The 14819-nt window shown below is 42.7% G+C and overlaps 1 protein-coding gene across 4 annotated transcripts in view; it reads right to left on the reverse strand.

Moving 5' to 3' along the window:
- TTC7A (tetratricopeptide repeat domain 7A) overlaps positions 1 to 14819 on the reverse strand; it is a 210366-nt gene that overhangs the window by 71442 nt on the left and 124105 nt on the right. For all 4 annotated transcript variants that reach the window (XR_012632911.1, XM_074897068.1, XM_074897066.1 and 1 more), the window contains 2 exons: positions 13034 to 13131; positions 6428 to 6562 (listed from right to left, as the gene is read on the reverse strand). Coding sequence is in view for 3 of the 4 variants with exons in the window: in XM_074897068.1 (XP_074753169.1) it covers positions 6428 to 6562; positions 13034 to 13131 (233 nt within the window). In the remaining variant the exon portion in view is untranslated. The remainder of the gene's footprint in view (positions 1 to 6427; positions 6563 to 13033; positions 13132 to 14819) is intronic.

Consider the following 14819-nt stretch of genomic DNA (forward strand, 5'->3'; position numbering starts at 1 on the left):
CAGAAACTGCCACGTGTTCCCCTCCATCTAAGCTCAGCCACTTGGTCTTTTGAATGAGGCAACAGATTTGCAACCTCAAAGGCTGCCTTTGCATGCAAACTGGTAGTTAACTGGAGTCCAGGGACCTGCTTTAAATTTCCAAGCTCCAGGTCTCACAGGGGATGAAATGACCACTAAGCTTTAAATAAATGGCCTGTTTCCTTATTCATGATTGTGTACACTTTATCACTTGCCCAAGACTTACTGAGCAGCTGAGGAAATACTAGTATTTGGTACCCTCTGTTGTTCTCCGGGTACCACTGGAAGTGCAACAGGTTCCTCTCCAACTCTTGGCAAAGGATCTACAGACTGCTTAACAAAAAGCATTGCTAGCTGCTGCCCGTTTCCTTCACAAGCGAGTGTTCAACACACACGTGCATGTTTGCATGTTCCAGACTTCGAGAAATGGCATGTGCTCTTTGAAGGGTGCCCATGCCAACGGATTATCAGTCCACAAAGTTTCACGTCCTCCTCCAGCAATGAGAAATATCCAAAACCCTCAGGAATGAGGAAGGCAATTCAAAATTCACAATACTGATAAAAGGCCAAGACTCCTTTTTAATTTTTAAATTAATTGTTGATAGAAAATAAAATAAACCAAGCTGGAAAGTGCAGCCCAAAACCTAGTATCCCCCTGAGGACATTCAGATGAAGAGAAATGGGGAATTTGGTGATCTTAGCCTGCATCAGAAAGGCCTAGTAGGACAGCGCTTGCTAAACCAGGAGGCTTAGCAGAACCACTGCTGGCTTCTTAACTTCACTAGTAGCATTTTGAAGGGGACAAAGTCAGCTCACTTTACCACTTCAATCTCCTGTGTGAAGTGTTCCTAATACCTCCTAGTAAGTAAACACACTGCACTGCAACCATCTTTGCACTACACCTTTATTTTCCTCAGTAATAGCTGTGGAATAAATGACTCCCTCCTGCTCCCTCTCACCAGGCTCCTGCTTTTCACCCTGCAAAAAGCCACAAAAATCAGCAGTGCTTATGGAGCTCAAGAACTCAGTGAATAGGGAAGTTCTAAATTTGAAATTCTAAAATTTTGAAACACTTTTTCTTAAAAAACAAAAAGAATGAAAAATATTAGAATTGCTTCAACAACCAGTGCTGCATCACCGGACAGTATCTGGTCCCGGTTATTCTGGCAATGTCAGTAAAGATGTCTCCCAAACCTGATAAACACTTTTAATATCAGGGCTAATAACTTGAGGGGGCTTAGGATTGTTAAAAGCTTCGGGAAGAAAGAGCATTTACATACCCGTGTGCAAGCTCTGCAAATACAAGTTGTGCTGGGTGAGCCGAGGGGCAGCAGGGAGGGCCTGGCTATGCCCTTTTGGCTGCTGCTGGGGTGCCTGCCGTGCGGCTGTGCGGCCACGGGCCAGCTGGGGTTGAAGATTCCAGCCCACTGGCCCTGATGACACGTTCTCGTGGAACAAAGCCCATCTCCTCTAACACAGCTTTTTCCCAGGAATTAGCCCATACAGAATAAAATAAATAAATCGCAAGTGTTTTGTGAAGGGGAAAAAAAAAAGTTCCTGCTGTACATAACTCGGGGGAGCAGATGTTTTTCCATTAGCTCACTGTTCTCTGCTACACTGACTTTCTTTACATTTCTTGTCTGTGGCATGTTCATTATAAGATTTTTTTCCTGGGGTAAACTTTAGCATGTTACTGAGACAGCAGGTAGCCCACTCCAGCCCCACTGTGAGTACATGGAAGAGTTATCCTAGTAATTTTTCTTTAAATGTTCCTTTAAATTAGCCTTAGGTCTACCTGGTGAAGTTTGCAGGCTGTGCTTAGCAGGCATTTAGCCAATCTTAGATCAAATTACCAGACCTACTTTCCTGTGAGTGGCCATATTTGGTAAAGTATTGGGTTAGTCAAGAAGCTAAATTGTCAGATATAAAGTACTAGTAAAGACAAACAAAGTGGACATTGTAGTTAAAAGTAAAGCTTAAAATAATATAGTAACACAAGTTGGAATTAGAACTCTTATTAAAACTGGCTTGCAGCATTCTAAAATGCTCTGTATAAATAGAGCATACAGTTATTACTGTCTGGAAATATAATCAAACATACCTCAGATAAGAAATCACTCCAGTTACCCAAAGAGCTTAAAACTATTAAAACTATTTCTTTTCAGTACTGATATGCTTTGCTCTCTTGGTCAAAAGTGATTTTATAAAAGTGTCAAATGAAGGTAAATTTTGGTCCGAAATTTGAACCACTTCAAGTACATTTTCCTTTGCCAAACAGCACGACTATTTTCTAATCAGAAGGGAGGAGTACTGGCATGATTTTAAAAAGGAAGTAAGGGGTAGAAATAGTTCATAGGTCAGACATTTCTTTTGGTAACACAAGTGGTATTATCACCATTTACCACCCATTATCTAGGATTACCCTTGTGGCTCTTTCTGCAACAAGTGGTGGGAGTTAGTAAGGTTTACCAGTGCTACAGAAGTTCCTTCTCTCCTCTCAAAGCTGAATTCAAGCTCTCTGTCAGGAAAGTGGAGAAATGAGGAGAAAAGAGGAGAAATGAGCATATGTATTGCATAAAGACCACCTCTCTTGGAGCTGCACCACCGCAGCATGTGCACTGCAGCACCCTTCCTGAGTCCTCTCTGAAATGAGTTGTTTCTCAGACTTTGGGCCAAGAATAATGTTTAGGCTTATTAATGTTAAAGACTAATGAGATGACTCCTTTTAAGAAGCCATTACATTTCAAGAGGACTGGGGAGTGTATTGCTAAAAGGGCACAGACCAGCTGTGTTAACAGTCTTTGCTGCAGAACACTTGAAAACAGAGTATGCCTATTAGTATTCCAAGCATGCCTGCTGCTGGGAGTGGACAACCTTTCTAGTCTGTGGGGACAGCAGACCTCATACTCTTCCAAAGCTAACTGTAACTACCTGCAGGGAAAACAGGAAGATATGGAAGCCCACTGAAGAAATGTGCTAAACTCCCTGCTGCAGATGACTGTACTCCCAGCTGGTCCTACAAGAGATAGCTGGATATAAGATTAACGGTGAAAAATCAGTTTTATTTAGATGTGTGAAAGAGGACTCTTTCTAGAGACCACAGATCCATTCAGTAGTTCTTTCCTTGCTTGCCAAAGTTCACTAGGCATTGCTGCAGGGAAAGACAAGGTGCAGCATCCATTATAGTGCAGCACATTTGGACTTAGCAGCTGCACTTCCAAAGCCGCTGCTTGACTGTCTTCCCTATGTAACTGTGCTGGTCATAAACCCAGAAAAGTTGCAGATAAAAACACTAGGTCTATGCCCTCATATGTGCAAGGTAAGTACCTTCAATCACAGCACAAAGGAGATCAACTATTTGCACAGGGTTCACAGCCTTGCCTTCAGCCACTCTTAAAGGAATGCACATATTCTCATGCACTAATTGTGAGACCTGTTAGGAGCCCAGCAAGGGCTCTGCACAAGTAACTCCTGTTGCAGCTGCAGGTGGAAGATGATACAGTAAGGATTCCCTTATGTGAGCACTATCTGATAGCTACCGCCTACAAATGGTCACTTTTACGAGTGTATGGGCTACAGGAAAAAGCAACAAGATGCTTGTCAAGCACTAGAACAGCCTGCCCAGGGAAGTGGCTGAGTCACCATCCCCAGAGGTATTTAAAAGATGTGTAGATGTGGCACCTAGGGACATGGTTTAGTGGTGGACTTAGCAGTGCTAGGTTAGCAGTTGGACTCCAAGATCTTAAAGGTCTTTTCCAGCCTGAACGATTCCATGATTCTATGTATGTGCTGGCTTTGTGGCCTGGCCTGGCCTGGGGGGCTGTAAGAACAGCCTCACACAGCTGTGGGATAGCTGGATTTGTATATCTCTTTCCAAATTAAGTGCAGAAAGCTCTAACCGGATCAGTCAGTTGGTACCATTAGTTTTTATGCCTTGGGATATGAAGAGGCACAGGAACTGTAATGGCTTTAATGGAACCCAGACATGATTGCAGCATGGTGCTCTAAATCCATACCCACACATGGAGACATGGCCAGCTGCATCCTGTTAGTGTTTGAAAAGGACAGATGTTTTGTTATAAATTTACTGTAGTATGAGGTTAGGAAATTGTAATAATTTTATCTAAAGATTTATGATTCATGTTAAAAAGGTTAAAGTGTTAATGACAACAAAAACAATACACGAGTCATTTCCCAAAGGCAGATTAACATTTTTTCCTTTTAGTGATAGGGCACCGAGGTATGAAAAAGTTAGGCAACTTGCCTAGAGTCACAAGATGACTCATTGTCTGAAAAAGGACAAGTCCAAGCTAAACCTGATAGAAATCTACTGCATACTGGTGCAGCTCTTTCATGAATATGAAGGAACTCTGGATGCAGGTGTCAGAATGTTATGCTAATTGCCTGTTGCCTTCCACAGCTATTAATTTTGGGGTGAGCTGTAATGCAAAAGCACGTGACCACCTCAATGGTTCTTAACCACTCATTTCTGTTTATTTTGTTGTTTATGAAATATCTTTATTTTGGAAGTTATTAGCTTTTTACAAATATACCTGCTCCTCCTTTCCCCTCCTTCTAGATGGGAAAGATTCTAGTACAGAGGGGTCAGTGATACCCTTTTGGACTACTCCACTCACTAAGCCCAGTGTAAGATCCAACCCACTTCAAAGAAGTCCTCTAACTATTCAGGTGCTGTGCCCTTCTCCGCAGAGAGTAAAGACTACTCCAAAATACCTGCATCTCTCCTCATCCATAAGGAGGAGAATGGCAGTACCTCACCAAGAGCTTATTAAGCTGCATCCATAACAATAACTGACTACAGTAACAAAATTACAAAGCAGTCACAGTATGTATTTTCTGAATATCAATCCTGATTCAAGTCCAGTTAAAAGTAAGCATGAAACAAAGCAAAGATTTAAAAAACGATAGAATAAGGCAGAAAAGTTACAACTTATAAAAATAAATTCTATCTAAAAGAATTAACACCTTTGAGAAAGGCACTCACTCGATTTACACTGAAAAGTAATCGTAGCAATTCACAGCTAGGTCACAGCAAGCACTAGGCCTTTATTGCTTTTGTCTTTTCACACAGCAGCAAAAATGTAAACTGCCTAGAGCTATCTGCAGGATGATGGCCAACAGACACCTGACTTCTCATCACAATAAACTCCGTTTTTTCTGCTCCCAACCAGCCTCCTCTGCAGCGTTAAATCAGGAGCATATAAACTGAATAAAGCAAAACCTTGTTAGAGATTTTGAAGCCCACAGCACATCACTGAAATTTACATACACACAGGCCATTAAGTGAACACATGTGATTAACTTAAAGGATGATGCATTCCATCAGGTAACTTCTTTTGTTTAACAGTTAGGCGATTGTAACAAAAAGAATGTCACATATTTTGTACCAAAATTGAAGTCTAACTGATAGGAAATGGCCCACAAAAACAGCTATAAAAATCTTTGCTGAGAAGTCGGGTGAGACTGTCAGGTTTTATGTGAGAATTGTCAATTGTACAGATTAGCTAAATGAGAATTTGAAAGGTTCTCCTGAATATAGAATAGTAAATTATGAGCAAGGTTCCAGTGGGCTCTGCTTTTTTTTTTTTTTCATTGCAAATGGTAGCAGACAGATCTAAGAAACAATCACAGCACTCAAATGGTAAGTTCAGGCACACAACTGTGGGCCCAGTTGTGGAAGAAAGGCTGTGTCTCTTAAGAGCAAAACTGCACGGTCAGAACTCCATCAGCCCTGAAATGTTGGAATGCAATGGCAGAATGTGCTGGTCAGCTTTGTTCCTCATCGAGTGTCCTACATAAATCCCATTTAAGAGTTTGGAGATTGCCTCCAAGTAGAGTTCCTTCTCACGGTTTATGTGCTCTGCTGTACCATCGATGCATGAGTGTCTTAAACTGACATGCAACCTACAAGTCCTTCGGATAGTCAAGGATAAAATGAGTGGAGGACTTGTTCTTTTAAATAATTTTTACTTAAACCTCAGCAAAGATTGGAAAGTTCCCAGTTTAAATAACATTTAACACATAGTTTGCCCAGTCTTATTGCAGGGAAGCACGTAGGAAAAGGAGAATGAAAATAACTGTTCCTACTAACTACCTTTGTTGATGAAGAACTACTTACAATCTTCTAAAAGCATATTTTAGCAATGATTGAAGTTTTCTGTGTGTTATGGAAAAACAGAGGCAAGCTGAAAAATTGGACTACTCCAGTATTTTCTTTGGTATATTGAAACAAGTAAGTGGTATCTCAAAAACTGGCTGGGAGAGATAGGCAGATTTTCTGCTGGAATAAGGTGATTTTCAACTACTGATTTCAACTACTCTGTTAATGCTTGTGTCATCTCATTCACCACTGGGGGGAAAAAGGAACTCCAGGTGGTCCATGACTTACCAGCTCGTAGCCAGATTTGTTCAAGAGCTATCCACAGCTGCATGGGTCCTTGTTTCATTGCACTGCTCTGCATAGTTATTTCAGACATGGCCTGTTCCAGTCTTGATGCAGCAAGGGAAGAGGCTCGCTGTGATCCTATAGACCAACCAAACAATAACATTCATGCATTTTATATTTATTTTGGATATTTCTTTGACTCATTAAGGCAGCAGGTCTGATTCTCCACTCACTGCATCAGTTTTATGTAGTAAGAATTCCTCTGGATTCTGGGGTGACCAACTGGAGAACCACATTTTATAGAAGGTTAATTTACTGAAAAAAACCCTACTAAATTACCCAAGGGCTGCAGCTCAAACAAGCAAATGAAGAGACAGACAGTAATTTTATAAACGCCTGCTTAGCATTCATCAAGGAAACAACTGTAATTCACTCATTTGGAAAACAGAACTCTACCATCAAATATTGCCCACCAATACTTATTAGTAACCCATTTTATAAGCACACAGTCACCATACAATTACAAAATATGGCCCAGTAATGTAAAATCTTAGTACAGCACTACAGAGTAGCTTGGCACCATTCACACAGCACACACGTTTCAAGTGACATCAATATTGTTCTGCTGGTTTAGAGGCAGTGTGGTTTTTAACCTCAGGAGCAGAAAGCTCAGTGCTTTGACTGTATTAACCTTTAGTATGCGCTGTAACATTTATGCAAGAATAAAGTATTTGACGCCCACATCTCTTGGACAAAACATCACATCAAAAGCTATTCCCAGGAAGAATGCATGTGCAGAGACCACGTTCTCCAGTACAGCAAGTGGGATTATACTAGTGAGTTGGCCTCCCAGAGGGCTACCAAAAGGGTGACAACAAAATAAGAAGCAACTAAGTAAGATTTCAGAGTTGGCTTTGTAAGGTTTTGGGAAATAAATCTTTTTTATATATATACAGGTTTAATGCAACTTTAAGGTTGATAAACTCTTTCTCTGGAGAGCTGCTGTGACTGAAGCACTTGCACTGATTAACATTACTCTTCAATTGATCCTTATAGGCTGGCCTTGTAGACCACAAGATTCTGGAGTTCAAATCCCACTTTCTCTCACCGCAGACACCCTGAGGGAGCAGCAGAGCCTAGGAACAGGTACTCTGAGAAGCTGGGATGGCTCTGGGCAAGGGAAGGGACACAAGGGCAAACACCTGTCACCGGGGCATATGCATTAAGCGGTCTCTCCGAGAGGGACAGCATACTTTTCCAGCTGGAGCATGCTGAAGAGAGGGTTGCCAAACCACACCCCCTCACCAGCAGACCACCACCCGGGGCCAAGGCGCCAGCAGGCAGAGCAACATGGTCCCCTGGCTCTGGTTCACTGGCTGGCGCTCCTCTGAACGCCAAGCTGGGACGCAGCCTTCTGCCAGGCGTGGAGAGGCACATTTCAGCCCCACACTCCTTTGGGAAGACACCTGTGCAGTGTGGGGCAGGACGTGGCCCGCTGCTTCTACCTGACACGAGGCAGCGCTGCCTGTCCCTCTGAGTGTCACGGCTAGGGAGAGGCTGCAAGTGCGACTCCAAGCCTAAAACTGCTGTGGGAAATATCTGTCCCATTATCTCACCGCTAACTAATGTAATTCATTTTAAGCAGAACTTCAAAACAGCCCTGAAGCGCAGGCGCCTCCCACGGCTCCCTTGGAAAAATGCAAATGTGCTCTTCCTAGATGCATTTCTTAAATTCCTACATATTTTCAAAGACATTCCTGATCTAATGTTCCAAGAGATGACAGTGCAGTAATGTAGCAATTATGGCTTTAATGGTACGGTAAAAGCCATTCTGCTTTGCACGGAGAATGTGTTATATTTAAGTTTATTTAACAGATCCATCTTCAGCCTGTTTCACTACACGGGATTCCTCCTCCCCCAGCCCTGCCCACCCACACTTCCTCTCCCCATTCCTACCTACACCTGAAAGAAATTTCCCTGAAAGTCCCAGGAATTCAAGACAGATGAGGGTTGTTTAACATGGGGAAAACTACCAAGCAGTCACCCCCCAGTCATCCAAAACACAGACAGCTTCTTTGCAGGGCAGAGGCAACAAGAAAACGGCCACATGAACAGCTAGTGATGTTATTAGGAGCACTTTGAAGTTAGGGTGGACCTCTTGTCTCCTAGATTGGCAAACTTGGCAAAAAAATTACATGGGCTTTGAGGATTTTGCAGTCAGCCTAACCAGATTCTTGTATTAGCACTCCTGATCATGTTAGCTTGCTTTGAAAGCAACTTTCAGTATGACATTTCTCTGCCAAAACTGCCCTCTTTCAGGGTGGCTTTCTGGAGCTGTTTCTTGCAAGCACCCGTATAATGCTGCTCTAATTGCATTAGGTGGGCAGATGGGCTAGTGTTTTATTCACATCCTCACAGAGCTCGGGGAAATCCTCTTTGCCTTGCAAGTCAATCCAAGGAGACTTTGTCACCGTAAGGCACATTTGTGCGTTTTGGAGAGGTTCACACACTGCTGTGAGGCTAAACAGCCACTTAGGATCTACTAAAGCATCCTTCCCCCACAAAGCAGGCTTTACAGGAATATCACTATGAGCTAGTTGCACTCAAAGGAACACGAGTTAGCTGCTCCTCCTTCTCTTCATTAGCTGGGTAGTTGCCAAGAGGGGAAAGCCTGCGATCTGAGACTGATCTTGCCCAATGCTGTGGGCTTCAATCTGCACAGCTGTAAAAAGGGAACCTAAGATACTTAGCAATTTACACTGGAGGTTCTTTGCATTTAACAACCTTTGGCATTCCAGTCCTTTCATGTTTATTTTCTTTTCCATTTCAGCCTACACAAGGAAGCAAACCACACTAGGCAGAGACCATCTGATCCCTTCCCATCCTTGCTTGGCCTCAGACACAGATATACACTCCTTCTAGACATACACAAACCAGATGAAAAGGCTCTCTCCATCCCAGCCCATACCAGCACTTTTGCTACTGCTCTTCTTACCCATCTCTGCTGGACAGCTTGGGAATGCTCCTTAAAGCTTGTCTGCCCAAATAAACTCTGTAAGAGACGGTCTTTGCCAGTCTGGCCCTTCTAGACTGAAAGGGGCTCAGTCAAGCTCTGAACCTCAGGCAAGCAATATGGTGGCTCTGGGGGTGGGCTGAAGGCTATATAGAGTATAACTAATACACACTGTCTCCCGAGAGAGGAGGTAGGCATGTATTGCACCAGTACCACTCTGACCTCAGGGTGGTAAGGGAGCCAGAAAAACTTCAAGCAACATTACAAAAATGTCTCTGAATGTCTCATTATAAAATATCTCTTCCTAAAGAAATGTAGATCTTAATATGCTAAAAAACCCCACAAAACCTGTCTCACAAAACTTTAATGTCATGCCTCAAAATACATGCAAATGTTGGCATAAGAAGATATCACATCCATTTGTTATTTTAGTGCAGTCTTTCTCTTTTTAACAGCTCCACTAGACAGAATATAAACTTCATATTTTACAATAAAGCCCTCCACACATTTTGGAAAGAAATCATAACAATAACAAAATTGATTTTGTCATGATGAGCTCTGCATATAAGCCATACAAAATATATCTAAATAATTTCAAAGCACCGTTCTAGGGTTGTTATAAGACCAAGAAGGACCAAGTTTAATATTTTGCATCTATGAAAAAACTCCTATCAAAATAGAAATGTTCCTCAGTAGATTTACTAGGCTTATAAAGAAACACAGAATTCCCTAGCCTAAATCACTTCAGGCAAGAGCAGGCAAGAGCATTATAAGATAAGACTAAATCAGAAAAAGAATGAAACAGCAAGGCAGCTGACTGATATCGGCGAATTTAGTTAGGAACACTGCTTTAGTTAGGAGAAGATGAAGAAAATAAAGAGGAATTAATCTTTCTGGCAGCAAACCTAAAATTCTGGCACAGCAAATAATCTCATTGTGGTCTAACTGAGGGAGAAGCCAGTGTCAAACCCGGCCACAGTAACCCCCCCTTCAGTGACGAGCCCAGAGATCACAGAGCGCCTGTGCATTACAGCGATACTGCTGCACGCTCCTGGGGGATTTCACGACAGAAACCAGAGCCTGTTCCAGAAGGATGGAAAAAGTCAGACCTCCTCCCTCCTTCAAGCAGCCAGCCACAGCCACAGCTCTGGGGACGCACAAGAGGGAGAGGGGCTAGAGCTGTATTCTCCAATCTCACCTCCTACTGTCTTCAAAGAGGCTTCCAACCGGGACAACAGACCCAGCTGCCTCCTTTCTGCAGACGGAGAACAGCAGCACCTAGAGCCCGCAGAGCAGCGAGCCACAGACCCTCGCTGAAATCAGCCAGTTCCAGTCTTGCGCTAAGGCGGATGGTATAATTTCAGCACAAGTCTCATCCTTACGGCCACCGTGGGTGCAACCATATTAGCATGCAAACCTACATTCTCGAAGTGGAGGAGGAATAAATTTCTTGGCTAAAATCAAACCGCATTCAGTGAAAATCACTTTATGTGCGTGAAAAGCTGGTTTAAAGCTTGCACTTTACATTAATTTGCTCTTTCTGGCAGGCAGTACCATGGCATGCAGCACTCTCTGCTGAACTACAGCTGCTCCATTGCATGCTGGCTGCTAGAACTGGGCTGAGAGCAGGCTGGAACAGGTACCCAACCCAGGTGCTTTTTGAGGAGGGCACTACAGAGAGATCACACATGCCTGAGCTTAGCTGTGGCTCTGGAGAAGGTCACAAAATATTACAGGGTCTGCTGGTGGCAGTTTGGTCTCAAAATTTCAAACTATGCTGTGAAGTGGGTGTAGCCCAATTCTGGCCACACTCCTTTCTCCTGACGATTACAAAGCAAGGCAAGGGATCTCCAGAAGAGCACGGAATCCACACGCAGAATAGCTTTTACATACCATTAAGCACCAGCTAGAGCTGAAGGGGCAGGGACCAGTTCAGGCTCAGTCCCACAGTCTAGGCACCATAATCCACTCGCTGTTTCAGCAGCAGAGCGGGAATTGGATGGATAACAGAAGTACTGTGGCGAATAATATTTCTGGGGTTTATTGCTTTCCTAGTAATGCTTTGTGGCTGATGGATTCTGCAAATTACCCACAGTGTTTTCCAAACCATTTTCATATATTCACTGAAACGGAAAGTCCATTTTACTGCCCAGCATCAGGGATGATAGGATATATTTTGCAAATCTTCACAGTTATTTTCAAGTGATGAGTATCCTAAATGATTTTGTATCACCAGGAAACTTCCATGTCATATCCACTCCCTTTTGCAGATAATTTTTAACATGCCAAACAGCACACACTCACTTAGTATATCCTCTTCATCTATTTGTGCTGAATTTGGCCTGTACTCTTCAATTAAGCCAAAGACTATAAACTGCCATATTAACAATGAGAAAAAGGACCTGTACAAAACACAGAGACTCATCTCAGCAAAGGCTAGTAAAAGGGAAATGTAACAAACATTTAAAATTACATAAATATGCATGTATAGAATCAGTAAGATTACAATGTCATAAACATTGACCCTAAGTGTTTAACACTACAAACAAAAGGACAAGCTGAATAATGTTTTGATGTTCGAATGTTTGTATGCTCAAGACCTAACCTTGCAATGCTTTTTAAACCATTAGTGGATGTAAATATGGGTTAAACACATAATTTAAATACAAGTCATACACTTAACACTTAAGAACTTGTCCTCCGTCTCAGCCATATATGCTGAGCATGACTTCAGTTTTATCAATTCCAAATGCTCAAGACTCAAACTGCAAATCCCTAGCCCCAAAGCATGAGACTTATTTGTTAGTTTTTAAAATGAATCTTCTATAGTCTTCTTGTCCAATTTCTGAGTCTGTGAGGTTCATTTTTTACAAGTGTTTCCTCTACATCCACAATGGTAGGAAGTTGCTCCCCTAAAAAAACATCCAAGTTTCTCACATAATCATCTGATTTTGAGAGTTAGGATTTTAAAAGAAGCACCAAATATCACGAGACATGGTAAAATCACAAGTCAGCAGCACTCTCTGAAAGCTCCCTTTCCCCTTCCTGCCAAGATTAGCTTTGACATCTCAGTTATTTACATCTGCCTGTATCTGTTACTGTGAATGTCTATTTGCCATATAATAAAGGATCACAAGGTTTATGTACAAATCCCAAAGCAAATCAACCTCTAATAGGAATTGACACTCATTCAGCTTCCCAAAACCACCATAATAGCTGTCTTGATCAGGGCATCTAAAAAGGATTAAATTTTTTCAGGGGAAAAAGGAGGAGGGGAAAAAAAAAAGGGACAGAATTATACAGTTCTTGCAGAAGTATAGTGAACTCACTTCTAATACCTTTCATGCTCATCTCAGAGAACTTTGTAAAAGAAAGCAGGAACTCAACTCTTTGTTTCACTGCATGGGGAAACCAAGGTACAGTGACATGTTCTGCAGCAGAGATGCCCCTGGAGACAGAACGGGACCTCCTGACCACCAGCCCAGCAAGACACACTCGTGTAGCACCACCACCCCCCCTCGCCAAAGAAAGTAAAACATTCCCCTCTCACAAATGCATGCATTTAGGATGGGAAAGCACAAATCTTGTTTCCTCACCAGAATCGGTATCATGAGCATCCGGGAGAGTGAGATGCAGTCCATTATGCTTTTTGATCACTGGTGTTTCAGTCACACTACTTCCTTTCTCTGAGCCACTGCAAAGAAACAAAACTGTTTTACTCAGTCCCCTTTCAGCAGAGAGATATTTGCCTCAAAGCAGGCAACAGCCTCATCTTGCTGCCACTGGAACAGGAAACTCAAGTGTTCCACCTGCCCGCAATCAGCTTCTTGATGTGTTGTTTGAACACCCCCACCCTGTCAATGGACAGGAAGCTCAGAGACACGGTGCCCAGCAAGGGCTCCAGGGCACATGGTGGTATCAGTTCATTTGGCTGTTGGGAGTCTTTGCAAACCACTGGACGAGGAACATGTTGGCAGCTAGAAGCCAGACTAGAGGAGGCCAACCACCAGCCCCAAACCCAGGAAGAACGACCCTCCCTTGAGCTTGTCTGCAGAAGGATTTGTTGACAGGTCTGCTGTGCTGATCCTTTTGAAACAGACCAATTACCACCTTCCACCCAGGTGCTAATTTCTTCATTTCAAAGGGATTATTTTCTCCAATTCCACCTTTGTTCTGTTCAGAGGAGAAAGATAAAAGCTACCACATAGCACCACTTTATGAAAGAAGGACTATTTAGTCTGCTCTTCTACCAGGCTTCTATTCTCACAGGAGAAGTCTTCCAAAGGGAAACTCAAAAAAAAAAAAAAAAAAAAAAAAAAAAAAAAAAAAAAAAAATCATGTGCCTAACGAAAAATCACTTAACAAAGATCTCTTGAGGCTTCCTGTCACCATATAGTCTGCCATCCCCCCAAGATCAGATGGTGATGATATCTCCTCTCATCATCCATTAAGGGACAAAATATCTAAAGTAAAAGTGACTGCCCTGGCTACTTTTTCTGGCCCACTTCCAAGCCTGCAGCTCAGCCTTTGGACAATATTCCTCCCAGGAAACAAGCTGTCACAGAGTCATGATTGCTGTGGATGCCCTGTCTTCCAGTCTGATCCTCTGGTAGGGATTGCACAGGATTCCTCTGAATTTGCATTAATCCAGCAGAAGAATTAGCTTGGGACTGCTCTTTTGTTGTAAACATGACTACTCTGTTATCATAGAAAACAATAGCAAAAGAAAAACCAAGTCTTGGCCTCAGCTAACAATCTAGGACTGAAAGCCATTTACTGTTGTTCATCATAGCGATAATCATATTTACAACAGCTAATGAACCATTTACTTGGGCTTTGGGATCTAACATTACGGTTTCTGTTAACAGACCCTGAGTTCTTGGCCATTTTCCTGTTTGCACAAATCTCCAGCCTTGACTGGGCCTCCCTGTCTTCTCTACAGGTTTCCACACTGATACCCCATTTAAGACTATCATGTGGTGACAGATACAAGGGAAAATTAAATTCTCTGTCCTGTGCATCAGCCTTGCCTAGCCAGGATTAACCCAAGTGTGAGTGCCCTTAGGGGCACTTCTGTCTTTACTGGTGCGTTGTGTACACAGGAACATGGCAGCTGCACTTCCAAATATTACTCCCATGAGGCGAGTGCTGCTTTGCTGCAGCAGCCATCACCACAAAGTCACTGTTCAGGCATCTGTTCATGGCTGAACACTGGCTTATACTTTATACTCCTACACAACAGACAGGTTATGAGACTGGTGGATGGCCTAAGATTGGCCACAGTTAAAAACTGACCAGAGGAGAGCAGCATTCAGAGAATGCTTGATGAGATGGTCTCAGTTAACAAAATGCACCTCAGTACAGTCAACAGCACAGCCTTTT

Source organism: Athene noctua, chromosome 1 (assembly GCF_965140245.1).
Source record: "Athene noctua chromosome 1, bAthNoc1.hap1.1, whole genome shotgun sequence".
Lineage (NCBI taxonomy): Eukaryota > Metazoa > Chordata > Aves > Strigiformes > Strigidae > Athene > Athene noctua.